Source organism: Pezoporus flaviventris, unplaced genomic scaffold (genome assembly GCF_033815535.1).
Source record: "Pezoporus flaviventris isolate CSIRO_AGI_PZ_B2104156 unplaced genomic scaffold, CSIRO_AGI_Pfla_v1 ptg000031l, whole genome shotgun sequence".
Lineage (NCBI taxonomy): Eukaryota > Metazoa > Chordata > Aves > Psittaciformes > Psittacidae > Pezoporus > Pezoporus flaviventris.
In genome coordinates this window covers 17348202-17371805 of record NW_026892579.1, presented here as the reverse complement: position 1 = coordinate 17371805, position 23604 = coordinate 17348202, and the positions used below count along the sequence as shown (strand labels likewise).

Genomic DNA, 23604 nt, shown 5'->3' with positions numbered 1-23604 from the left:
TGTGGATTTCGGCACTGGTTTTCCCTTTTGCTCTGAAGAGGCTGAATTCCTGGGGCTTTTTCCAGTTATGCAGGTTTGGGATTTGCTGTGTGAAAACAACCCTGCCTTGAGTTTGGCTTTTTATTTACCTGAAGAGGCTTTCCTGCTGGAGAAGCTGCTTAAAACCTCAGAGAGCTGATGGTTGCCTTCTACTTACTTGAGGCCACTAGTAGTCAGTGAGCTCTCATGGTGTTTTCTCCCTCTGTAGGTGATATATTAGGGCTGATTATCTTCCTTTGCAGGATAAATCATGGGGTAGAAAAACAGAAAACACTAACAGTAATGAAGAAATCGATACGTTTTTCTTCACCTCTATCTATTATACATAACTCCTCCTTATCTCATAAAATTCCTAGTGGAAAAAATGGGATTCTTTCTGAAGATGTTCTGCTTTCAGCAGGGGCTGAAATCCTGTTTTCTCAATTGTAATGAAACAGTTTTAGAGTGTTGCTGTTTAACAGTTCTTGAGTGTTTCAGTTGCTTTTCATGTTGAGGTTTGAGGTTTTATGTATATAGATACATACACACACACACTTCCTAGAGCAGTACTTAATTCTCAATCCTCCCTTGTGAGTTTTTCAGATTGTATGGATTACATATTTAGGGAATGGCTTGTTGTAGCTCTTCTAGGTTGTCCATACTGCCTCTTACAATCTCTTCCCTCTCTAAGTCTCCATTCTTATGCCTCTTTTAGGAGAAGCAGCATATTCCCCTCTTCCTGAAATATTTCATTTTAAAATCTGTCAAAGGATGATGGAGTGGTGCTCAGTTACGAGTAACTATTGTTTTCCTCTTCTCATTTCACTTAGATTTTTTTTAACTCATTTGTTGGGAGGATGTAGGTTTGTTGTTGTTTTATTCTTTTTTTTTAAACTGATTTTACTGTAAAATTTCATCTTTATTTTTCCTCCTAAAGCCATACAGCGTGTATCCATCTCACTAATTAAAGCTTTTCTGTCCTTCTGTTTATTAGGGAAAGGTCCTTAATTACACTATCGATTGAATTTTGCATGACTGTTTTGTACTCTTACTTTCATGTAGATTAGACCTTAGCAATGTTGAAAAATAGAATTTGTCTAAACCAACCTGATAGATCTTTGGCAAAAGGATGTTGGTTGTTGTACACTTGAAGTGACAGGAAGTGACCACAGGTCTTCCATTCCTTCTAAGGAGAGCATCCGTCATACACAACAGTTCATCGATTCTTATTTCTATTGCAAAGATGGTACCCATTGCAATATATTAATTAGCCCGCTGCTACTGCAACTTGGTCCTACTGAGTGAAGCTGAAAGTGGTTGACAGTTCTGCACTCCAGAGGAAAATTAAAAAATGGGCCATGAATTCTCTTCAGGCATGGATAGCAAAGCCAAATCCAAAACTGTAAGGGGGCATCCTTGTGTCAATGTAATATCCCTTTTGTTGGTTATCACTGGGCTAAACTGAAATGTTGGAAAAGGGAGAGGAGTTTTCGGCATACACAAAACTAAGGGGAAGCCTTTGGTACACTAATATATGTCAGTTGCTGCTATTGCAGGTTTCAGAGAGCGAGGTATGAACGAGGAAAAGCAGATAAAAATTCTGTTCAACTACCATGCATAAAAATTGATCTTAAGTTATTACTGTCTTCTTCACGTTCATAGCATGGCCGGACCCCACTGCATCTTGCTGCCCACAAGGGTCATCTCCACGTTGTCCGGGTTTTGTTGAAGGCAGGTTGTGACCTGGATATTCAGGATGATGTAAGTAGATACAACCTTCTTGCTTGGGTGGAGGGGGAAAAGGTAATTTGCAAGTAGCAGTAGACTGTCACTTCTTTGAAGTAGGATGAAATGAAAACAAAATGTTTCTCCATTTTCTGATATGGAGATATAAAACTGCATGGGAGACAATGTAAAATAGACTGGTTTTCAGTGAATAGCTTGGTCCTCTTGCTCAAGCTGCTGAGCTTTATGAGAGCTCTGGTTGTGTCAGGCAGGTGTAAGTAGCAGTGAAAGTCATTATCTGTCACTTGGTGCAGGAGTGAAATAAGAGCTCACTGTACTCTGTGGGAACCCACTGGAGGACATCAGGCAGGAGACGTGATCTGTTGTGATGTTTGCTTGAAGTAGAAGATGCTTTTGTATAGACACATACTGCAGCAAATAGAGTATTGAGCAGTTGCCTGGAGCACTGTGCAGTGTCACAGGGAAATCATCCTGTTGGCAGCTGTGCTCGACGTGGGGATGGTCAAATCTGTGAGGCTGTTGTGTGGTGAAGCAGCAGCACAATGAAAACAGCTTTGAATTTAGCAAATGGTAGTTTGTCTTCATTTGGTAAAATATGTAAGTTATTGGAATTTCTCAGTTTTCTGTAAGTATAGTTTTGATCTTGGACGAGGCTTAAAGGCACATTGGAGTGACTAGTAACACAGTTTTAGTTACCTCACTGTGATGAACAAAGGTGTAGGCTGAAATGCACAACATCAGTTGAATAACCACGAAACCATGACTTCTTCAGACTCATTGCTAACTTCTCATAGTATGCTGGAACAACTTTGAGGAAGGGTTGCTTTTGTTCCCCCTGTAATAAGTAAGATGCAGAGTCTTCAAAGGACCTAGAGGTCCAAAGGTGGTTTGTAGAAGCACTTGTATGGCTACTAAAAATACAGTAGAAATGTCTAGGTGCCTTTTGAAAATCCCCTTAGGCATTTATTTGCATCTAGAGAGTCTTAAATGTCTGTAGAAATTGTAAGACTGGTTTCCTTCTCTGCCTGAGTAGCTTCCCTGTGAGATGGGAGCAGTCTTTCTGACAAGCTTAGGACTGGGGTACGGGTGCAGCCAGCTTGCTACTGGGAATCTTGTTTTTCTAGGAAGAAACTTTGCTTCCTGTGCTCTTTATTCTTTCCCTATGCCCATCTGTGAAATGGAGCAGATTTGCAAGTGTAATGTGAGTATCAGTTTATACAGATGTATCCTGAGTATGTTTTTTGACTTCTCCCTGCAAAAATGATTCATCAGGTATTTAGGAGAAATTGCAGGTAGTTTACAAGTACTGTCAGAGAAAAGCAAGCTGCTGCTCTAAGAATGGAAGAGCTTCCACCAATTTGGTCAAATTGGATTTCTGTGAAAACTATTTTTTGAGTAAGTCTGGGTTTTTTGTAATCCTCTAGTAATAAGATCTAGGCTGTTTATATGTAAATGTGATGGCCATAATGGAGAAACAGTAAATCAGTGTATAGCATCATTTTGGTTTAGCAGAGTCTTGCACTGGAGAAGTACATAGCTTGTAGAAGCCCTATTTCACTTGCCTTGCAAGCTTTGCAGAGGCTTTGTTCATAGCAACTGCATACCGCTTCTAAATGTGGTGACTAATCTGAACAGAATAGATGCATGCTTGATTCACAGATGCTGTTTCTTTAAAATGTATTTAGATTTTAGCTCTGTATTTTGTGCTAGTAATTTGGTTGGGGTTGAGGAGAGCCTCAGGAGTTGCAGAGTCTCAGTGCGTGTGGATTTGTCTTAGAGGAAGGGGAATGCTAAAACTTCAAGTGAAGATTTTTGCTTGTGAAAGGTATTAACTAAAATATTTCTGCTTTCCTTTTACATAGGTCTTCAAAAAGGTTCTATATTTTTTGTTTAAACTCGTAAAAATAATTTTTACTCTTTATTTATGCCCCACAGAATATATCTGTATTCTATTTTAGTTGACATCTGTTGATGATGCCTTTGGTCCCTTTTACTGTGTGCTTATTTGGCAGTGAGGGCATCTTAGTTTCAATGTTGATTAACATCTATATGTTTAATTGCTGTTTTTCAGGAATACAGATTTAGGTTCAAAGATTAACTCGTAAGAGTGGGGGGTATCATATTTAATTGAAAAGTACATTACTTAGTTGATTTTTGTCTGTGGCATTGTTGTGATAACATCTCCAGTTTCTAAAATGCTGATTTAGATTTTATTTTTCTAAATAACAAGAGAAACGTAAGCACATTTTGTGTTGGAGTTGACTCTCTGGCTAATGAATGAATGCAAGACTAACTTTTAATCTGCCACATGATAAGCAGAAACGTGTTGGAAGTTGCTACCTGTTGTGGAGAGATTAAAACACTCACTTCATGTTCTACAGATAAATTCTTTAACCCACGGTAAGAGCCGTAAGAATTAGTTGAAGAATGACCTCCAGTGGCCTGGAGTGGGATTATTATGAATTTCAGCCGGTGGAGTCCAGCTCTGTAGAGTACGCCACCCCGGGAGCTAACTCCTTCCTTCTCCCTGCCAATACTGAAAAGTCTTACTGGGATCCCAATGCTATCTCTGAATGGTCAATGAGCATCCACACAGCACACACCTCAGAAATAGTCAAGGAGAAGGTTGTGCCGGTGAAGGAAATCAAGGATGAAAAAGATAAGAAAAACCAGAAGAGAAAGGCTAGGAAAGAACCTAGAAGATCAGAAAGAGAGAAGGAGGTTAGAAACCTTGTACATCAACCCTGCCTTGAGCTTGATGTCTCGCTTGTCTGCATGCTGCAAAACCTTGGCCCGATGGTCTGGCATGGCTGAGCTCTTCTGTGGTGCATGACTGCATGGCAGGCTTTGTGCTGGGTGCTCTACAGCAGGTCTCCTGCCCTCTATGTGCTCTCTGGGAAAACAAGTTGATTTAAAATACAGGCCTGAGGCCCCGAAACTTCCTTTCTGGAAGCTCCAGTTTAAGAAGCAGAAAATGAATTTCACATGGAACAGGAACCCGTGGTTCATAATGGTTTCTAGCTGAATATAAGTATGCAGAGTGGCTTATTCCTGTACTCCCGTTCCAGTCCATTCAAGCTGTAATCTGTTTCATTTGTAATTTTTTTTTCATGCCTTGATCACTTCTGCTGGTCATGCATCATCATTGATCATTCAGAGTGAAGTAGTTCTTACTGTGTGTCATGATGACTGCTTTTCTTCAGCAGAGGAGGAGGAGAGCAGCGCAGTGACGCTGGGGAACACTAGAGCACATGATTCAATTGTCTTTGTGTCAGCTGCTTCAAAACGCCCATGTATGCTTGGATGCTCCTGAGAGGATTTAATGCTTGGCTGTATTTTGAACTTTCCAACATGAATTTAGTGGTTTGATTTCATAGTATAAGACTTTGCAAGTGCCATCGAGCACTTTGTACTGGGGATTGAAGGCATGAGTTTTGGCTGGTTATTTTGGTGCAATTCTCCTGTAGCAAGACAGGTTTTTCTTAGATTTCTGCAAACATGCAAAGACAATGAGGAGGCAAAGTGTGACCCTGGAGAGGGGCTTTAAAGGAGATGGTACAATTGATGGATGTTCTGCAGAATAGGAGTGTGTAGGAAAACGAAATATAGTGGTTATAGTTTTGGGTTTGTTTTTTGTTTTAAATCAGAGGAAGAGGTAATATGTATTACAAACTGGTGTAAACCAAATCTCATCAGATTTGGACAGTAGAGTCTATAATAGAGACTCCAATACCCAGGATTGATGGCAGAAAGTGGAACAGCTCCCTGAAACCCCTTTGTAAGTTGTGTTATTTCCCTTCCCTTGGGGTGAACTTCAGATGTAAAATAGATGCCTACCCAGTTCCCCGGAGCCTGGTCGCAGTGGTTGTATCCACTGCTTTAATTTAGTCAGTAAATGAGGAAACTCGAGGAGGTAATTGCAAACACCAGGACACTGAGCAAGCACCCCCAGCCTAACCAACACAGAGCTGCTACAGTAAAGGGTAGCTCCATAGTCAGTGGAGGTCAGGATCCATGTATCTGCCTTTCTTCAGGAGCCCCAGCTTGTAACCCTCCCTTGAAAGCAGGTGTTTAAGCTCTCTGTACAAAGCACGGTTTCACACTTTGGAAACGTACTTGCTGATGCTGGGCCTTGCTGTGCAATAGACCCGTTATAGGTAGAGCTGTCAGGATGTGCAGTCACACATCCTATGCAGCAGAGAATGCAGACTCCTATCCCAATCTTCCAGCATCTCCCTCTCTCTAGCCCAGTGAATACCAACATATTTCTTAAAAGTGGAGCTCTTCTGACACAGCAGTGCTTTCATGGCAAGTCAAGCTGGGTGAGTACCATAACCTCTGGGTGCAGTGACCTGTGCGAGCCAAGACATCTGTGGTGTTGAAGGGAAAATGCTGGAGTTTGAGTTGCTTTCAGGGCTAGGAAGGGGATTCAGGATGCACCAGTGAAGACTTAAGTGCCTTACTTCTACCAAACTTCGCTTAAGCACCTAAGTGTCTTTTTTGGCTTCAGGCCACACCTGCATTTAGTCAGGCTGTTGTATCTATCAAGGTCACATTTGTGTGCCACAGCAGAGGTGTTATCTCTCTCCATTGCTACTGAGCTGCTCTCTGTTCCTAAGGAATAAATAACCTACAAATAGCATCATAAATTGTGCCCAACATAATAGTCTGGGCAGTTAATACACGGTTACTGGTGTAATTACACTCTGAGCCTCTGCAGCAGCCCCTAATGCCTTGCTAAAGGTAGAACTCCGATGAGTGCTTTCAGAGACAGTTATTTTAGCAGTTAATAAAAAGAGTCAGTGATTGCACTGTCTGAAAATTCACACTGTGAAAAATGTCATTGGTTTTCTCTGACTCCATAAGCAACAAGACTGGGGTTTGCTCCTCTGCTGCAGGGGAGGCAAGGCAGGTTAGAAACACAATGGAGCCGGTGGGGTTATTTATAGGTGGGCTATGCTGTCTGTGGCTGAGTGCTCAGTGACTCACACACACAGGCCATCACGGTCTGGTGGCTCAGCTTCCATGGCACCTTAAGCAGTTTAAGGTTCTTGTGTGTGATGAGGTCCAAGGGAATGGTTCACCAGTTCCTGCCCTGCTGGCTGAAGGGCCTGAGGGTGGTAGGGACCTTCTCCAGGACATTGATAACTGCCATGTCTTCATGGGGAGGAGCCTTGCAGCAGGTGAGGCAGAGTTTGAGATGCCCTTTGACACTCCTTGTTACTTCGATGAGGTATTTATTTAGCTGGTCAGGGTGCTGGTTGGATCTTATTCTTAAATGCTTGGCTTTCACTGTACTTGCATAAAGAGGATGTCAGCACCAATGCTCACACCTTGGTCAGGAAGCCCCTGAGCCTGCCATTCGTGGGAGTTGTTTCCCTTCACCTTCGATCTGTGGGACTTGTTTCCCTTCACCTGCCTGAGCTTCCATTCTGGGGACCAGAATATAGTATGAGACAAAGCCTGGGCATGGCTGAAGCTGTCCCTGTGTTGCTCTGCAGTCCCAGTGAGTGGTCCTCCAGCACATGAGCAAGGCTCCGATAAGGAGCAGTGAGGTGTGCTTCCTGCTTTCCAAATATGTGCTTTTTTTTAGTTTAACTGAGGTGCCGTTAGACGTAGCTGTTGTATTGACAAACCCCAAAAAGCTGAATGGCCTTTGACTGCAATGCAGTTACTGTGATGAGGTTCTTGTTAGCCTTTAAACTAGCCCAGCAAGAAGTCCCTTAATTATAAACTAAATCCAGTACAGTCTGTTCCTGCCTCTAGTTTGGTTTTCTCCACAGTCAATTTTCCTGACTCTAAAGAAGTAGGAACCAACCGTTCACTGTTCAGGCTCTATCCATCACATTGGCAGATGTCATCTTGTTTTAGTCTTTATTATAATATTTTCTGGAGGTTTGCTGGTGCAGCAATACCAGTTGGCAGGGATAGGTTGATGGATTACTTTCCACTTCGTGGTAGTCAGCTAAAATGACCTTTGCACTGTCCACATTACCCATTGCTGCAGTAGCTACTGTCATCGGTACCATGTATTAGCAAAAAAAGGTTATAAGTACTTTCCCAGCTTGTTAGCAAGCAGATTTCTGTGTAGGAATAGTTACTGGAAACTGGCACTTGCACTTATGAGATGGTATATTTTGGACATTTTCCATAACGTGTTGGTTAGCTTTAAATGTGGAACAGATACACAGGTTCAGAGAACTTGCAGTGTTGTCAATTTTCCAATACTTTGTATTTGTCTGAAAGTCCCAGTTCCTGTGACATTTACTGTCTTTGTTTGAAATCTCTTAAAACACATTTCCTGTCTTAATAGGGGCAAGAACAAAAATAAGAGTCTGTGACCTCTAGAGACAACACGGACATAGCAAATTTAAACAAAAATCCTTCAACACAATTTTTTAAAAGCAACTTCATGATTATAAGCCAATTTAATGGTTTACTGGGGGGAGGGGGTTGGCATTTGAGGGGTTACTGAAAGGTTGTGGTTGGCAATGCTAATTTTCCTTTATGGATTAATAACTATTTGCTGTCATTAGCACAAAAGAAACCCACCAAGAGCGATTTTAAAGTCAGCTGTTAATTGCCTTTGAGAACAAATTATTCAAATTATCCAGTTAAGATGTGCAGACTGTAGGACAGAAAATACAGAAATTTCTCTAGTTTTAGTATTCAGTATAATGTGGCGTCATCTGATAAAGATTTGTAGCAGAGAACTTTTGAACCTATTTAGGGCTAGCTTCCTGCAAGCTTTTCTTCCTCAGGATACACTGCATATCTCTGCCCTCTGTGGGTTTTGGTGAGCATTATCTAGATCAGCAGAAGAGGATTGAATTCATACTCTGTTTATTCATCCCCAAAAAAGGGGGATGTGTGCAGCTTTGAAGCTAAGTCTTTGTGCCTGGACTCAGGCTGTGCTTCAGCATTGGAGGTTCAAAGTATCTTCAAGGGAAAGCCAAGGCTGGTTGTTGTGGCAGCAGTGGAGCTACCGCAGCTCATTTTCCCACTGGTCGGTGTCTTACATGCTGCTGCATAAATCTTCTATTCCCTCTCTTTTATCATGGTCTCACCAACATGCGCATAAAAATATATGGATAACCCCATATAGGTAGGGCCAGTAGTTCATGTCTCTTCAGTCTTCAGGTTCTGGAATTCTTGTAGAAGATTAATCTTGGGCTCTATAGCTCAGCGAATGAGTTCAGCAGTTGTTAGGGGCACAATAGGTGGGCAGTCAAACAAGATGACTGCATCAGCATCACTTCTTTTGGGAGCTTGGCCATAAAGGAAATAAACCAATGTAAGAAGCTTTCTTGTTGCTGTTATGTGGCCAGTCAATGAGAAATGAAAGTCATTTGGACCTCAAGATGCTCAGTTGCTTGAAGCTGATGGGTCTTGCAGTTGTGGTCTTCATCATAAAATTGCCTCAACTCTTAGCCCTAATTAGTAAACTCATCAGAGGTGCTAAAGCAACCACTCTCATCTCATGCTCCTTATCCTAAGCAGGGCTAATGGAGCAGTCAGAGCCAAAACAGGAGAGCCTCATCCAGTTAGTGAAAGTACTGGAGAATCATTATGATGAGTTACGGCAGCCTGCAATTCCCTTTAGTTCCGTACAGATACTGTTGATTATTAGACACGTTGTGCCAAATGTGTTAGATTCAGTGCCTTCTAATACTACCATGGTTTTAGTGCCTTTCAAACCTGTATATGGGATTGTGATGACTTGCAAACTTCTCTAAGCAGTTGGTTTGTAGTTCTCTAATACTTTCAATAAATTCATTAATCTTAGAAACTTTAATGACAGTTGTTTACAAGGACTATTTTCAAAGGCAGCTTGAGTTGAAACACAACCTGTGTTGAAGATGCAGCCCCTGTGTGTGTTGTATGGGTTTGCATTGAGTCAGAATGAGGTGGGAATGGTACTGATCACAAACTTGTTTCTTTTGCAGGGTGATCAGACAGCATTGCACCGGGCTGCTGTTGTAGGGAACACCGATGTTATAGCAACTCTGATTCAAGAGGGGTGTGCTTTGGACAGACAAGACAAGGTAACGGGTGAAAGCAAAGCCCTGTAGGATGGCAGCTTTGCCAGCCAGTAAGACTAAGGTCTCAGAAACAAAGTTAAGGTTTATACTCCTGAGTAAGTATCTGATGCTTTGAAAGTAATTGGAACAGTTACACTGGAAAAACACTGTTCCATCTTTTCAATATGAATTACTGATTCAGTTATTTTTTTTTATAACAGGCTGATGGGGCTTTGAGCAACCTGGTCTAGTGGAAGGTGTCCCTGCCCATGGCAGGGGAGTTGGAACTGGATGAGCTTTAAGGTCCCTTCCAACCCAAACTGTTCTATGATTCTATGGTAGTTTTTAGTTTAAGAGTCTGTTCTTAGCTCCTTAAGGGAGAAATTAATGTACAACCATACTGTGCCCTACTTAAACACTGCACAGTTTCCTTTGACTATCCTAGAAACCAACAATCCCAGGCTGTAAATTTAGTTGTGGAGTAAATATAACTAATTCCAAGATTCAAATGAAAGAAACAATATTTTTACCCTCTTGTAAAAATGAAACAGAAAATAAACTGGTACGAAAGGAAAATGGTTTTATTTGTAAAGAGAGCAGCGGGGTGTGCAGCTGCTGAGCTCTAAATGTAACGTTACTCTGCGTGTGGTGGACACAGGACGCTAACCTTCTCCTTGTGTGTGTGCTCTGCAGGATGGGAACACTGCTCTTCACGAAGCTTGTTGGCATGGATTCAGTCAGTCTGCCAAAGTGCTCGTTAAAGCAGGAGCCAACGTTCTTGCCAAGAACAAGGTGAGACCCATGCGGGAGGAGCTTTCAGTTCTAGTGTATGGTGGCTGATGCTCAGCCCTGGCAATGTGTGGCCATGGCATTTCTCAGTAGGTGGGGACCTACTGAGTGGGATTCTTTTTCTTCTTTTTTTGCATTTATTATGCCTGGATGGTTCCTCCACAGGCATTGGGGAGTTCGTATTTTGACAGCTGAGGCAGAGGGAACTCAATAGCACATTGAATGATACATTAATTACAGCTGAGGAATGCTGCAATTCCTGTGGAAGTCTCCATGGTGTTTTAATTTATACCAAGCGTAGTCATTGTGCTTGGTGTGATTTAAAATGAAAATGAATTGTCCTAATAGGAAAATGGCTTTCAAAAGCCAGTATGTTTTTTGGAAATCAAACAGCCAAAGGAATGTAAGCCACATAGGGGAAAAAATAGTATATCTTTTGTTAGAAAGTTCTTCCTAATATAATAGTGTAGACTCTTACCAAAATCCTGTAATGAACCCGGATTATGTTCCTTTTAGTATTCATGATACCTTGAGAGCAGTTTAGAGGAAAGAAGGACAGAGCCAAGGGGCTTTAGTTCCACTCTAATTGTAAAACCTGTGGAGACTTCAGTAATTCAGAAATTCATGGAAATGGCAGTAGCAGCCTGTGGTGTCAGCTGAGCTGGCGTTTGGACGACTGTGCCAGTAGGCCAGTCAGATTGCATGGTTGGCGCCATGTCCTTCGTTGCAGGTGAGAGGGCTTTGGCCTGACTGTATGGGAACTCTAAGCATGTCTTGGTAAATGAAACAACAACTGAGAGTGGCTAGTGAAGAAAGGACAGAGCTGGTCAAAGTCTATGAGTAAAAAGGCACGTTGCCTGGGCACGGTGTTTCTGTATGTGCACATGTATACGTACAATCATGGTCACTCTGTGGTCCATAATTACATGATCTGTGATACTGTTTTATATGTATTCCTTCTTTTATATTGTTCCAATTTCAATTTTTCTTTGTGGAATTGTTTTTGTGGTAATGTTCACCTAGATTTGTATCAAAGGTACTTTAGGAACTTCCCATGCTTGACTTTATTATGCTCCCATCTCTCAATACCTTTGTCTATGTATATATGTACATGTCTCTGCAAAGTGCGGGTTTAAGATGCAAGTCTGGTTATTGGGCATGCTTGGGTGCCTCCGGGTAGCAGAAGACTTAGCTTGTAGTACAGCCTATGTCAACTGGGGACAACGTGTCTTGGAAAGCACGTGCACAGAATAGCTCAGCAGGGTTGATGTCTGAAGTATGACTGGCAGACTAACACTGCATGACCAGCTCCTGTGCTGGTCTTTCATGTCTCACCCATAGGGTAAGACATCCTCTCCCTTTGCATTTCACTGTTTGGGTGTTTTTTAATATACAGGATCTATTCTCAGGAGCTGCTGAAAAATGCAGGAATCGTGCATGCTTGCACACATGCTCGTGCTTCTACCTCTTTTGATTTCAAGGCAGATGAAGAGTTTTACTCTGTCTAATCCCAGAATGTTTTCTCTGGTCTCTCAAATTCTTATGTTATTGATGACTACACAGAAACTTTCAGACACCAGGGCTGAGTGCCATAGGCAGGATCACGCTATACACAGGCTGTTGACTTAAACCTGAGCATCATGCCATTTTTGGCTGGCTGGGACAGATACAGGCTGTTAGACTTGTCAAACGCTGCTAAGCAGCAGGAGGTGGGAGGGATTTGAGACTGTATATTCTGTAACTCCTGGTTGATACGTCCTGGGAACACTTGTACAGATGCACTTCTTGCAGCACAGCACCTTGACCACAGTGTATGTAAGGACGATGCAATTGAAGATGACTCCCATCTTCAGTTGCCTGGCTGGCCTCTGCCTTGAAGTGAAATGCAGAGGCCTGACAGAACACCTAGGACTTTAAAGGCAAGTTTTAAAAGCATTTCAAGCAGGCATTTGAAGAAGGGACAACGCATAGGGAATGCACCTGGGTAGCCGTATTCCTCCTGTACAGCAGTCACCCTGGAGATGCGGTTTACTTTCAGTCAAGTTGGCTTAATGAAACTCTTCTGCTGTGGTAGATCATCCTGTTAGATCAGTTGTAGCCTTCTTTGTAGATCCTCCATCAGTCTGCATGTTCTAGTGAAGATTCAGTAGACCAGTGAAGACCTTCAGACTGGTACGACTTGGATCCACTCTCCCTCTCAAGGAAGCTGAGGAGAGCCTCTTCTGTGAGCCCTGTCCCCAGGCACCAGAACCATGACTTCTCCCAGCTTAGAACTCCTTGCCCTCAGCAACTGTACAGGACCTTTCTGCTTTCCCACCATGGCTGACCTTCTAAACACCACATGATAAAGGCATTGCAGAGGCAGTAAACCCAGGAGGGAAATAATTGACACTTAAATGCAATTTAGCTGAGAAAGAAAATGTCCATGTCTGCCACAGCTTAGAGAAACGGTCTGTAATGCGGAACTGAAGACCTAAGGATTGGCTGTTTGTAATTCAAACCCTGCAGCTTTGATCTGTGTCTTGAAAGCATGGGGAACAAGTTAAAGGACATAATCAAAGTGAACAGGCAGCATAGTAAGCATGGGAAAACTAGTCACCTGAGCTGATTTTTTTTCTAGTTCCCAGGAGCCAAAAATCCCAAGCAATTTCAAGCCAACAAAAGCCAAATGCTGCCAGAAAAACTTGTCAGACTGATAAAATGCTTCACAGTGCTAGAAAGACAATAGACAAGCAACCTCTTCTTTCATTTCTGTCCGTAAAAGCTGCATGTTTGCTCCTTTCAGGAATCTTAGCATGTGATTGTCTGGGGTTTGGGTGGCTTTTTTTTTTTAACCTTCTCATGCTGGATGGAGACTGGTGTGTTTTCTGAACATTGGAGCTTCCCGATGATAGCCTAAAATCTGCATCCTGACATGTGAGACCCCCTGGAAACTGCCTTTATTATATCCCAGATAAATAATTCACAGGATGAAGAGGGTATTTCTGTCTCCAAGTTCATTCAGTTCATATCTTTGGGAAAATAACAGCACCATTATCCTCTTCCTGGTGGGATCTTCTTGTGGGAAGAGCTGTGAGGGTTTTTTTTAATGCTCGTGTCCAATTTCTAACCACGACTTTTATATTTTCCTGTGTTTCTCTAAGGCAGGTAACACCCCTCTTCACCTGGCTTGCCAGAACAGCCATTCCCAGAGCACTCGTGTTTTATTACTTGGAGGATCTCGAGCAGACCTCAAAAACAACGTGAGTTTTGAAACGAACGTGCTCATTTTTGTGTGCCTTTGTTTTAGCTGTTACTTTAACTTTCGGGAATACTCAAATACTTTCAGCTGTGGTTTTTGCTATAAATGCTATTGAAAAATGCCACTAACAAACCATTGTATACATCCTGTGCAGGAATGGTTCTCATAGGACTGAACAATGTACTACTTGTATCCGTCTCTTGAGTGGGGATGGAAGGAGTTATAGGGGGTTTTGCTGTTGCACAGACTGAGACAGCTGGTCCTTCCCTGCTTTTCGAGGTCCTGATGGTCTGACTCATACACTGTTGTGCAGTTCTGCAGAAGGGTTCTTCTTTCAGAAAGATGAAAGACTTAAAAGGGTTTTTATGCCAGACTGGTGAAAGTCTTCAGACCTGCCCCCATTGAGACAGATCATGTGTACTGTGTGTCGATCTGTCATGACGTAGGTAGAAGGTGACTTCAGTTTCAGACAGCTTTCCTCCTATTTTATAATGAGAAGGAAGCCAGATGTTTTTGTCCCTTGCTTGATAGCAAGGTGGGCAGAGGCACACAAAGTGAAACCCATGGGGCTCTGCTCCCAGTGCCAGCTGCACATGTGCCACCCCTCCTGGGGATGCTGCTCTGTCCCCCGCTCCCATATTTATTCATTATGTGCAGCACCATTGAGTGTCCAGACCACATTGGTTTGTGGTTCAGAAGAACAGATTTAATGTAAAAATGTAGATCAGGTTTTGTAGTGCAGGAAAGCAGCATTTTGTGATCCCAGTATTTCCCACCAGTGGTTAAAGAATTTCTACACCAGCTTGCCTGGCCCCAGCTCTTGCTAAATCACACACACACACACACACACACCCACTGCGATAGCAGGCTTTGTTCTGCAGAGGAGACAGCACTGCTGTTCAGTGGAGGTGTGTGGCACTTGCTGCTCTCTTTGGTTTAATAGGATTGTTTCATCCTTGAATGCCTTGACAAGTGCAAGCTTTACTACTGCGATTACATGCTCAGAGCTTTGTTTCTGTTTGCAGGCAGGAGATACCTGTCTGCATGTGGCTGCTCGTTATAATCACTTGCCCATCATTAGGGTGCTACTCAGTGCTTTCTGTTCTGTCCATGAAAAGAACCAGGTCAGTGCATGAACCTCATTGTGACTTTGTGCCCTTTGCATATGCCTAGTTGTTGGGAAGAGGGATTCCTACCCAAGTGATCCCACTTCACTCTGTGTTTCACTGTACCACCAAATGCTTTTAAGAACAGCCTTAAAGTAATAGCATAAAAGTGGTTTATTATTTTGCCATCACATTTGCATCATTTCTTTAAAGCATTGCCTATTTATGAGGTTCTGCAATCATATGTTGGTAATAGGAAGGGGGTCTGGGACGGTAGCGGCATGAGGTTAGGAGTTGGCGCACTTGGGGCCTTATCAGTTCTTAGCAGAATGGGATTGGGCAAGAGACTTGGTTGTTTTATGGGGGCCCATTTTCTCCTCTGTAACTAGGATTTAATGATCCTGTGGCCATTACAGAGACATTGTAAAGCAGAACTCACTAATATTCAGATACTACAAAAGTGCAAATTCCTCTGAATAATTTTCTTTGCTGCATTTGCAGCATGGGGAATTGAAATAACATAAAAGTGAAGAAAAAATATGCTTTAAATTCAAAGTAATGGTCAGTCTAACCTAGGATTAATCATCCATAGCTGTTTATAGAGAAGTGATTGATTTTATACCTATAGCATAGCCTAATTGTGTGGTAGAAGGGAATGGATTTAGTACATTAAGATGTATTAAATCTGCTAAATAAATAGTTTATGTGGTGCTTAACCGCATCGTCTCACGCTCCTGGGAAACTTTCCATGTGTGGTTGAGCATCATAAAGATGTTTTCTGATGTGTACATTTAATCTTGTTTCTCAGATATGAGCTATTACACCAAACAAAAAGGGTTTCAGTATGTTGAATTTACTGTGTAATTTTATTTGGAAATGAGCCTTTAAACTTGCAAAATGAGCTACTGAATATTAAGATTAACCGGTGTGAACCTGGCCCAGAGAGACACCCCTTCCCTCCATTCCCCAGCACTACCCAAAGTTGTTCCATATTTGCACATATAATTATTTTATTTATGAATACACCTCACCCAGGTTAGTGACAAGCAGCAGACATCCACTAGTCTCAAGAAGATGTAGTTTTCTGAAGGCAGAATGCAAGGCAGAGGAGACAGGAAGGCATTACATCCACGTGTCCCGTCTCCTTTGAACAGCTGCTGTGTTAGTGGTGCCCGAATCTGATCACAGCTGTCTTCACCTGTCTGTACTGGGACAAGGGCAGGGCAGTGTGTTATGCAGGACCTGGATCGCTCCTGGCTTTCATCCAAACCCTGTTTTTCTTGAGGAATCTCCTGAAGGGAACACCAGCCACCACACTGCTTGTACCTACCTGGCTGGTTTTGAGTAACGTGAGAGTTGACCATCTGTGCACCAAATAATCAAACCCGGAAAAAAGAGAAGGATGTGGTAGGAAAACCGGTTCTGCCCTCTGATGTCTTATCCATTTGCTGGTGGTAGAGCTGGGCTGCCTCCCAGCTGCATTGTGTATCACTTGTTTCAGTTAAACCAGATCACCAGCACCCCAGCTGCGTTTCTCAAAACCAGGCTGAAGCAGGTCCTTGCCCTGAAGTAGTTTCTGCCCCTTCCTGTCCCCTTCCTCCTAATTCTATTTTTCTTACTGAACAGGCCTTATTTCAGCTCAATGAGTGCAGGTCTCTTGAGCTCTGAGCCTCTTTTAGGGAGGTGTGATTTCTGCAGGGTGAGACCCAAGGACGCGTGTTACACCGTTGTTCTTTGCTTTCTGACTTGCAGGCAGGGGATACTGCGCTCCATGTAGCTGCTGCTCTCAATCACAGGAAGGTGGTTAAGCTGTTGCTGGAGGCAGGGGCTGACACATCCGTTGTCAACAATGTAAGCAGCACAGAGTTTTGTTGGTAACTTATATTAATGCAGACTCCCTTCAACGCTCTTTGTAGCGCTGGTAGAAAGTAATTTGGGTGTTAGAGCTGAATTAAATTGGGGTAAATGAAAGCAGTTAGTTAACTTCACTCTTGTGCACAGAGCATGTACTAACTTTGGGTGGAGAAATCCCACATTTCCAGGGGCTTCTGTTTGGAAGGAAATGCCATTTTCTTTTTCCTCTCAGGCAGGTCAGACCCCTCTAGAGGTTGCCAGACAGCACAATAACCCTGAGGTTGCACTCCTCCTCACTAAATCATCACAGGTACGTTACAGATCTTCCCCAGTACACACATACACTTGGAGCTGAGTCCAGTTAACCTTGAGAAGTCACATCCTCTTCTGCTGTGAAAGGTGCCTGTGTTTCTGCTGGCACTGTGTGCTGGCCTCGGGTATGTTGATGTGGAGCTTTTCAGCCCCCAAGGCCAGCAAGGTGTGCAGATTAAGCCTCCACAGCATTAAGCGCTGTCAGAGATCCCACTGGCCTGACTGGCAGAGGATGGAGCAGCCAGAGGCACTTGTTTGCCATTGCGGCCCAGGGGTTAGAAAGCTGCCCTGTACCCTAAAGTTCCTGGGTTGTGTTGCTCTGCTGCCTGCTTCAGGCATCTCTCATCCTTGTTGCACTGGAAGATGCTTAGAAATGGGGACAAAATGTCCTGTTTGTACTGTGCTGCTGCATGTGAAATGCTGCAATGCTCTTCGGGTCAGAAGGCACATGGTAGGACTCTCTATTCTGATATGAGACAAAGTGCGGTTGCTGCCCTGCTCCTCTTTGTTACCTCTGAGTGAAAAGGGCTGGGCTTGGCTTGGCAACCAGCTGGAGGACACAGGAGGTGCTTACCTCTCCAGGGAACTGCAGTGTCCTTACAGACTTGCCTTAGTGGTGGTGTGTTTTCACAGCTATTGGCACCCATGGTGCTTGGTCCATCAGTGTTCATCTGGCAACACATTCTCCTTTATCCATTGCCTTTCAGACAGAGGTGAAAAGGGTATTACTCTATTACTTGGCTTCTGTGGTAAGAAAGAGCATGACATCACTGAGTAACAGTGTGGTCTGTCTTCAGGTCTCACGCTTTAACCGTGGAAGAAGCCTGAGGAAGAAGAGAGAGCGACTGAAGGAGGAAAGGCGAGCTCAGTCAGTACCACGAGATGAAGTGGTACAGAGCAAGGTATAGCCCTACGTTACCAGCTGCGTCTTCTGTGAGGGGGGATTGTAAATCCCATCAGGACCAAAGCTCGTTGGAGCCATCACTTGTGCATGAACACAGCAGCTGTCTGAGGCAGTCTGTGGTGCTGTGCAGCTAAAGGGTTGCTCACTCACGTGTGCAGAGCAGCTTAAAACTGGGCAACTGAAGAAAAGGCACCTTTTCTCCATCTATGCAAACACTCTGAATTCCCTGTCTTTGCTTCAAGCAGGGTAGCATCTCAGCTGCTGATGACACACCGAGCAGTGACCAGCCACCACAGAAGAAGAGTGATCTGAAGGATGAACCCCAGTCAACCTCACCTGATCTCAAAGGGAAAAAGAGTAAAAAGAAAAAGCCAAAGGAAAAGGTATGAGTAGGTTTAAAACAGCAGAGGGAAGGGATAATTGTTGAGCAATAGTTCTGTTGTCCCATGTGTTGGTGAGTCAGGGCAGCAGGCCTGCCATGCTCATGGGCAGAGGTAGTAGTCTTCAGACAGAAACAGATTGTGTAATTGTCACGATGGGTTTGTCCTGTTCCCACCAGGAACAGTTCACCAGGGGGCTCATAAATGGGGCAAGCGTTGTATGTATTTCCTGCAGATCTTGGCACTCTCAGACCCCATCTCCCCAGCCGATCAGCAGACACTCCCTCGGGCCCAGCAAAACGTGCCTAAGCGCAGAAGTAAGCATCACTGCTTCTCTCCACCGCCTCCCCACGAGGTCCGAGCCTACCAGCTCTACACGCTTTACCGAGGGAAGGATGGGAAGGTGATGCAGGTGAGCTGGACGCTGCCCTCCTGAAGCGGGATGTCGGAAGCAGCGCTCGGGACACGGGTAGCTAACAGATAGAGAATGTGCTCAACTAACTGCATTCTGGGGGGTACGGAATCATGACTGTGGGTTTGTTTTCCTTGTTTGGGCTTCAGCAGCATGTTGGCCTGAAGTCTGATAAACAATAGTCTGGGTTTGTGTGTGTCAAAGAAGACATACTTCAATAGTTTTGATTTGCAGAGTATTTCCTTTTTGGAGATAGTGTGACCAGTGAGTGGAAACAACATTGGAACTTTGATGATGCACTTTGAAATACTGAGATGGCAAAGGCCTTTTCTAAGGAGAGTAACTGAGAACAGTGGGTGAGCACTGAAGCTCACTAAACCAAGACCTTAAGCACTTTTCTTTCTGTTTATTGCAATGCATCTTTAGGAATTCTAGGATTACTGGAGGCAGGAGCTATACAGAAATTGATTCACAAATAAATCTGGAGTTACCAGCTCCTGGGCATCTATTCCAGCTTAGAGCCTGACAGTCATTTTATTATGCAAATATTTAACAGTACACATTTATTTAAAAAAAGGCATGAAACCAGCAAATTCCCCTGTAGACACTGTAAGTGTCCATACTGTGTTCTTAATGTTGCCCTCCTGTACCTCTGGGATTTCAATCTTTCCATTTCCTTAGCTTCTTAGAGCCATCATCCAGCTCTCCTCCGTCCCTTGCTGTAGTTAAAAAATTCAGAGAGACTGAAGTTCTCTCAAGGCAGACTTCAGGAGGTTTTACCATCTCCCTATGTAATGCTTGGAAAATTTCCAGACAGGCACTGCAGGATCATCCTAAGAGAGAATATGAATTATATGTCCTAAGAGAGATTATGAAAGCTCCTACACCAGGAGCTTTCATATGTTGAATGGAGTATTTCCTTGCCCCTGGGATCTGATGGTAGGAGATGGGCTGGTAGGAGAGACTTGGGGAGCAGGAAGAAAGGTGCAGAGAGCAGATAGGATTTGTGCACAAATATAATCAATTCACAAAGATTAGCGTAATAGAGCTAGACACCCTTACATAGTATTTCTTGAAATAAATGACACAGCTCTGTCTCGTCTGTCATCTTTGATGTCCTCAGGCCCTGAAGAGCAGATTTTCTCGAGTACCTGTATTTCTGAAACTTTCTTTAGTGCTCAGCAAACCAATCACCTTCCCCTGCCAAGGGAATAACCCTCAATTTGTGAAACAGTACTGCAGGGCCAGAGGTGAGAGGGGGGGAGTCTCCTCTGTGGACAGATTCAGAGCAGCCGCTTTGGGCTCCTGACTTGCCTCTTGAAGGAGCAGATTCCAGCCTTCAGACTGCAGAGAAAGCCAAAGAGAATCAGCTGTCCTTGTGTAAGGGAGCCTTTTGAGACCATCTCCCTGAGAGATTTAAATGTGGTCATGCAGCTCCCCTTGCAGAAGCGCGTTGGGACTTGGGACAAGTGAGTCAAAGGCAGCGATGTGCACAGCAGGCAAGGGTCAGCTGAATGTCAGCAGGGTGAAGGCAGGCAGGAGCAGCGACACAGCACCAAAACAAACAGAAAGAGCGCATTATTGTCATTAGGTTAGAAAACAAATGCACACAAAACCACACATGTCCACAAAACCTTTTTTTTGGTACAGTTCAGAACTGCAGCATGTGATGTGGGATCCCTTTACACAGCACACAGTACTGTGGCGTACATGAGCTGAGCTCATCGCTGCTTGTAGCCCCAGCGAAATCAACACTGCTGTGTGTTAGGCTGTGCCCATATAAATCATATCAAGCCTTTTCTAGTCTGTACTTTTCCCACTAATAGCCTGTTTGCTGAGCTACTTTAAGATGTTATCAGGAGTTTGAGATACAGCACATGGTACAGAAGAGCCCATAACTGGACTGGGGAGGCTTTCCAAGTTCACCAAGAGGACAGTGGGATGTAGCAAGTTAATGTATGACTCTTTTCAGGCACCGATAAATGGATGTCGTTGTGAGCCCCTGATAAATAAACTGGAGAATCGGCTGGAGGCAACAGTGGAAGAAATAAAAGCTGAGTTTGGGACAGTACAAGATAAGATGAATATTAAGCTGGGCCAGATGGAAACCAAAACTCAACATCAAGTAAGACTATGACCTGGAGGTCTGCTTGCCCATATGAAAACATATCGTAAGCTTAATGAACATTTTTGTTGTCATGATTCACTTACTGCTTCTGTGTGGTAAAATGAACCTGAAATGTAATACTCTAGCCAGGGAACTGTGATATTCCACAGGGATCTAATGTTGAAAACTAGTCTTGCAAAACCCACATTTAATGTGTAAAGTGGCTTCTGGTGCTTTTTTAGACAATAAATCTAAACTGCTTGAGGCTGTAAGAGGGGAAATTTAAAGACAGAAGGCAGTCCTACAGCTCATCAGTTTATAATTGTAAAAATCCCTCTTGCTGAATTCTGCTTGCACTGAGATTCAAGATCCTCTAAATTATTTGTTGTTTTTAATGTAATTGTTATCCATCACTAATTCTGTGATTGAACCTTTTTGCAAGCTACATCTCATTGTCGTTGGCAGCAGTCCTAGAAATGAACACTGAAAGACAGACAGTACTTTGACTTACAAGGTTCACAGGTGGGGGGGAGGGTGGTTTGGTTTTTAACATGATCACCTCAGCTAAGTTACAGTGTGTTTCCCCCCACCCCAGCTCCGTGTTTTAGACAAGCTTATGGCTGAGCGGCTCTCGGCAGAGAGAACAGAGTGCCTTCACCGCCTGCAGCAGCACACCGAGCTGGAAAAGAAAGAGGGGGAGAAACAGCAGGTAGGGCTTGAACCAGCTACTCCCTGTTAGCTCAGATGGATCAGCTCAAGAGTTTCGCGCCAGCAGGCAGAGGGAATATTGGCAACTTCTCTGCAAAAACAGACAAAAGAGCTTCGAAGACCAAATTGTTCGCTGGTATCACCACCTTACTCTCTAAACCAACTTTATAAAGCTTTTGCATTAGAAATGGAGAGCGTGAAATCCAGTCTGTCTGTCATAATTTAATTTGGTGGTTCTGAAATATGGGATCTGTAACAAAATGTTCTTTTTTCCTAACAAACAAAGTACTTTGCAAAAATTCCTACTACTAAATTTTTAAGTTGTGCTTTCAGCTTTAGCTTCATTAAAGGATGTCCGTAGGAACATCTGCAAATGGTAACAAGACCAAGACCTGCAGTGTTCCTTTTAACAACCACATGGTTGTGCCTGAATCTCTCCCTTCTTCTCTATCTGATCTTTTTTCCCCTGTGCATTAAAAGGCTGAAGTTTTTGGCAACACTGGCAACACTGCACCATCTCCAAGCTGTATGCTACTGCCAGTAGGCAAGTTCTGTTTGTGTGCTTGTTTAATCAGCATGACAAGAATTAGCTGTTCCTGTAGAGAACCAGCTCTTGCCCTTCTAGCTTCTGCAAAGAACTCACCATTAAAACATGCTAAGAAATGTGTGTTCACGTCCTGTTTGCTCTAATTGAAATTACTGGAAAAACTTGAGTTGGGCTTCACTAGATGTCCATGTGCAGAGAAGGGCCAGACCTAAATTCATGATGTCATATGAACGAGACAGTAAAAGAGCTACTCAGCATTTAAATGTTGACTGGCAAATGCCTCTGCATCTGACACTTACTAAGCACCTTTGTAATTTGAAAGCTGTTAGTGATTTATCATTTAGTGAGGGACTCATCTTTACCACCAGCAGAGGTTGGCAGTGGTATAAAGGGGTGTCCCGGAAGTGTCTAATTTGAATTCCACTCTTTATGGCAGCTTTGACCACATGTGATGTTCCTTAGAAAGTACCATTGACTGCATAATTAAACAATCATCCCTGATCAGAGGACTTAGATTTGAATGTACTGCTTCAAACACAACACTAAGAGGTGGTAGCTGGAACTAAGGAGGGTGCCTTTAATTCACTAATGCCTAGTTCTTCATCTTTTCTGATCTGCAGTCCTTTAAATATTCCCAGAGGCAGCACATGCATCTGTGTAGGGAATCTTGAGCCCACAGACACTCAGCTTACTTCTCTTTGTCCTTGCCACATGTCCTCAGCAGCCCAGTAACTGTTGGAACTAATCACAGGATCATCTAATTACAGTCTCCTTCTCATAGATTTCCTTGGTCGATGAGCTGAAGACTTGGTGCATGTTGAAGATTCAGAATCTGGAGCTCAAGCTGTCTGGAGATTCCAGGTCATCAAGACCAAAATCAACTTTGTCCACTTGTGAGTCTCTCACTGAGACTCTGGATACTGAGAACAACCCCCACAGTGGCAAGGACTGTAAAGCCAACCAGCCTGTGCTGCAGTCAGAAGGCTCCCACCAGCATTCCTACATCATGCTTCCAAATAGCCCTCCGGAAGATGGGGGAAGGAGCAGAGGCCAGATGCCAGAACAGAACTTTGGCCAACATTTTTCCATTCAACAGGATGGTGCATCAGGTACATTATCAGGTACTTTGATGTCATACTGATACAAAGGCGAGCTCATCAGCTGAAGGATACTTGTATTAATACCACAGACATTAATTCTGGCTGTGTGTTTTCCCCATCCCGTATGTCTTGGGGTTAGAATACACTCCAAGGCAGCTGCTGGGAATATTTTAAGACACAGTTCCCTTCACTGACTCTTCCTGATGCTTCCATGTCACTGTGTCTTTGAAGCCAAGTTCTCTGGTGCTCTGAATAATTCTGTTTTCTGAAATTCCTCCAGCTTCCCAGTCAGAATTGCTCCTACCCTGTTTTCTGGTGGGAAGTTGTGCAGATTATCCAAAGTCTACTGAAGGAAGGGT

General features: G+C 43.4%; 1 protein-coding gene across 1 annotated transcript in view; it reads left to right on the top strand.

The window, feature by feature from the left end:
* Positions 1–23604, top strand: part of ANKRD6 (ankyrin repeat domain 6) — a 93812-nt gene that overhangs the window by 68743 nt on the left and 1465 nt on the right. The window contains exons 5-17 of the mRNA XM_061460298.1: positions 1681–1779; positions 9711–9809; positions 10479–10577; positions 13718–13816; positions 14841–14939; positions 16674–16772; positions 17008–17085; positions 17885–17989; positions 18237–18374; positions 18607–18783; positions 20756–20908; positions 21486–21599; positions 22927–23266. Coding sequence (XP_061316282.1) covers positions 1681–1779; positions 9711–9809; positions 10479–10577; positions 13718–13816; positions 14841–14939; positions 16674–16772; positions 17008–17085; positions 17885–17989; positions 18237–18374; positions 18607–18783; positions 20756–20908; positions 21486–21599; positions 22927–23266 — 1699 coding nt within the window. The remainder of the gene's footprint in view (positions 1–1680; positions 1780–9710; positions 9810–10478; positions 10578–13717; positions 13817–14840; positions 14940–16673; positions 16773–17007; positions 17086–17884; positions 17990–18236; positions 18375–18606; positions 18784–20755; positions 20909–21485; positions 21600–22926; positions 23267–23604) is intronic.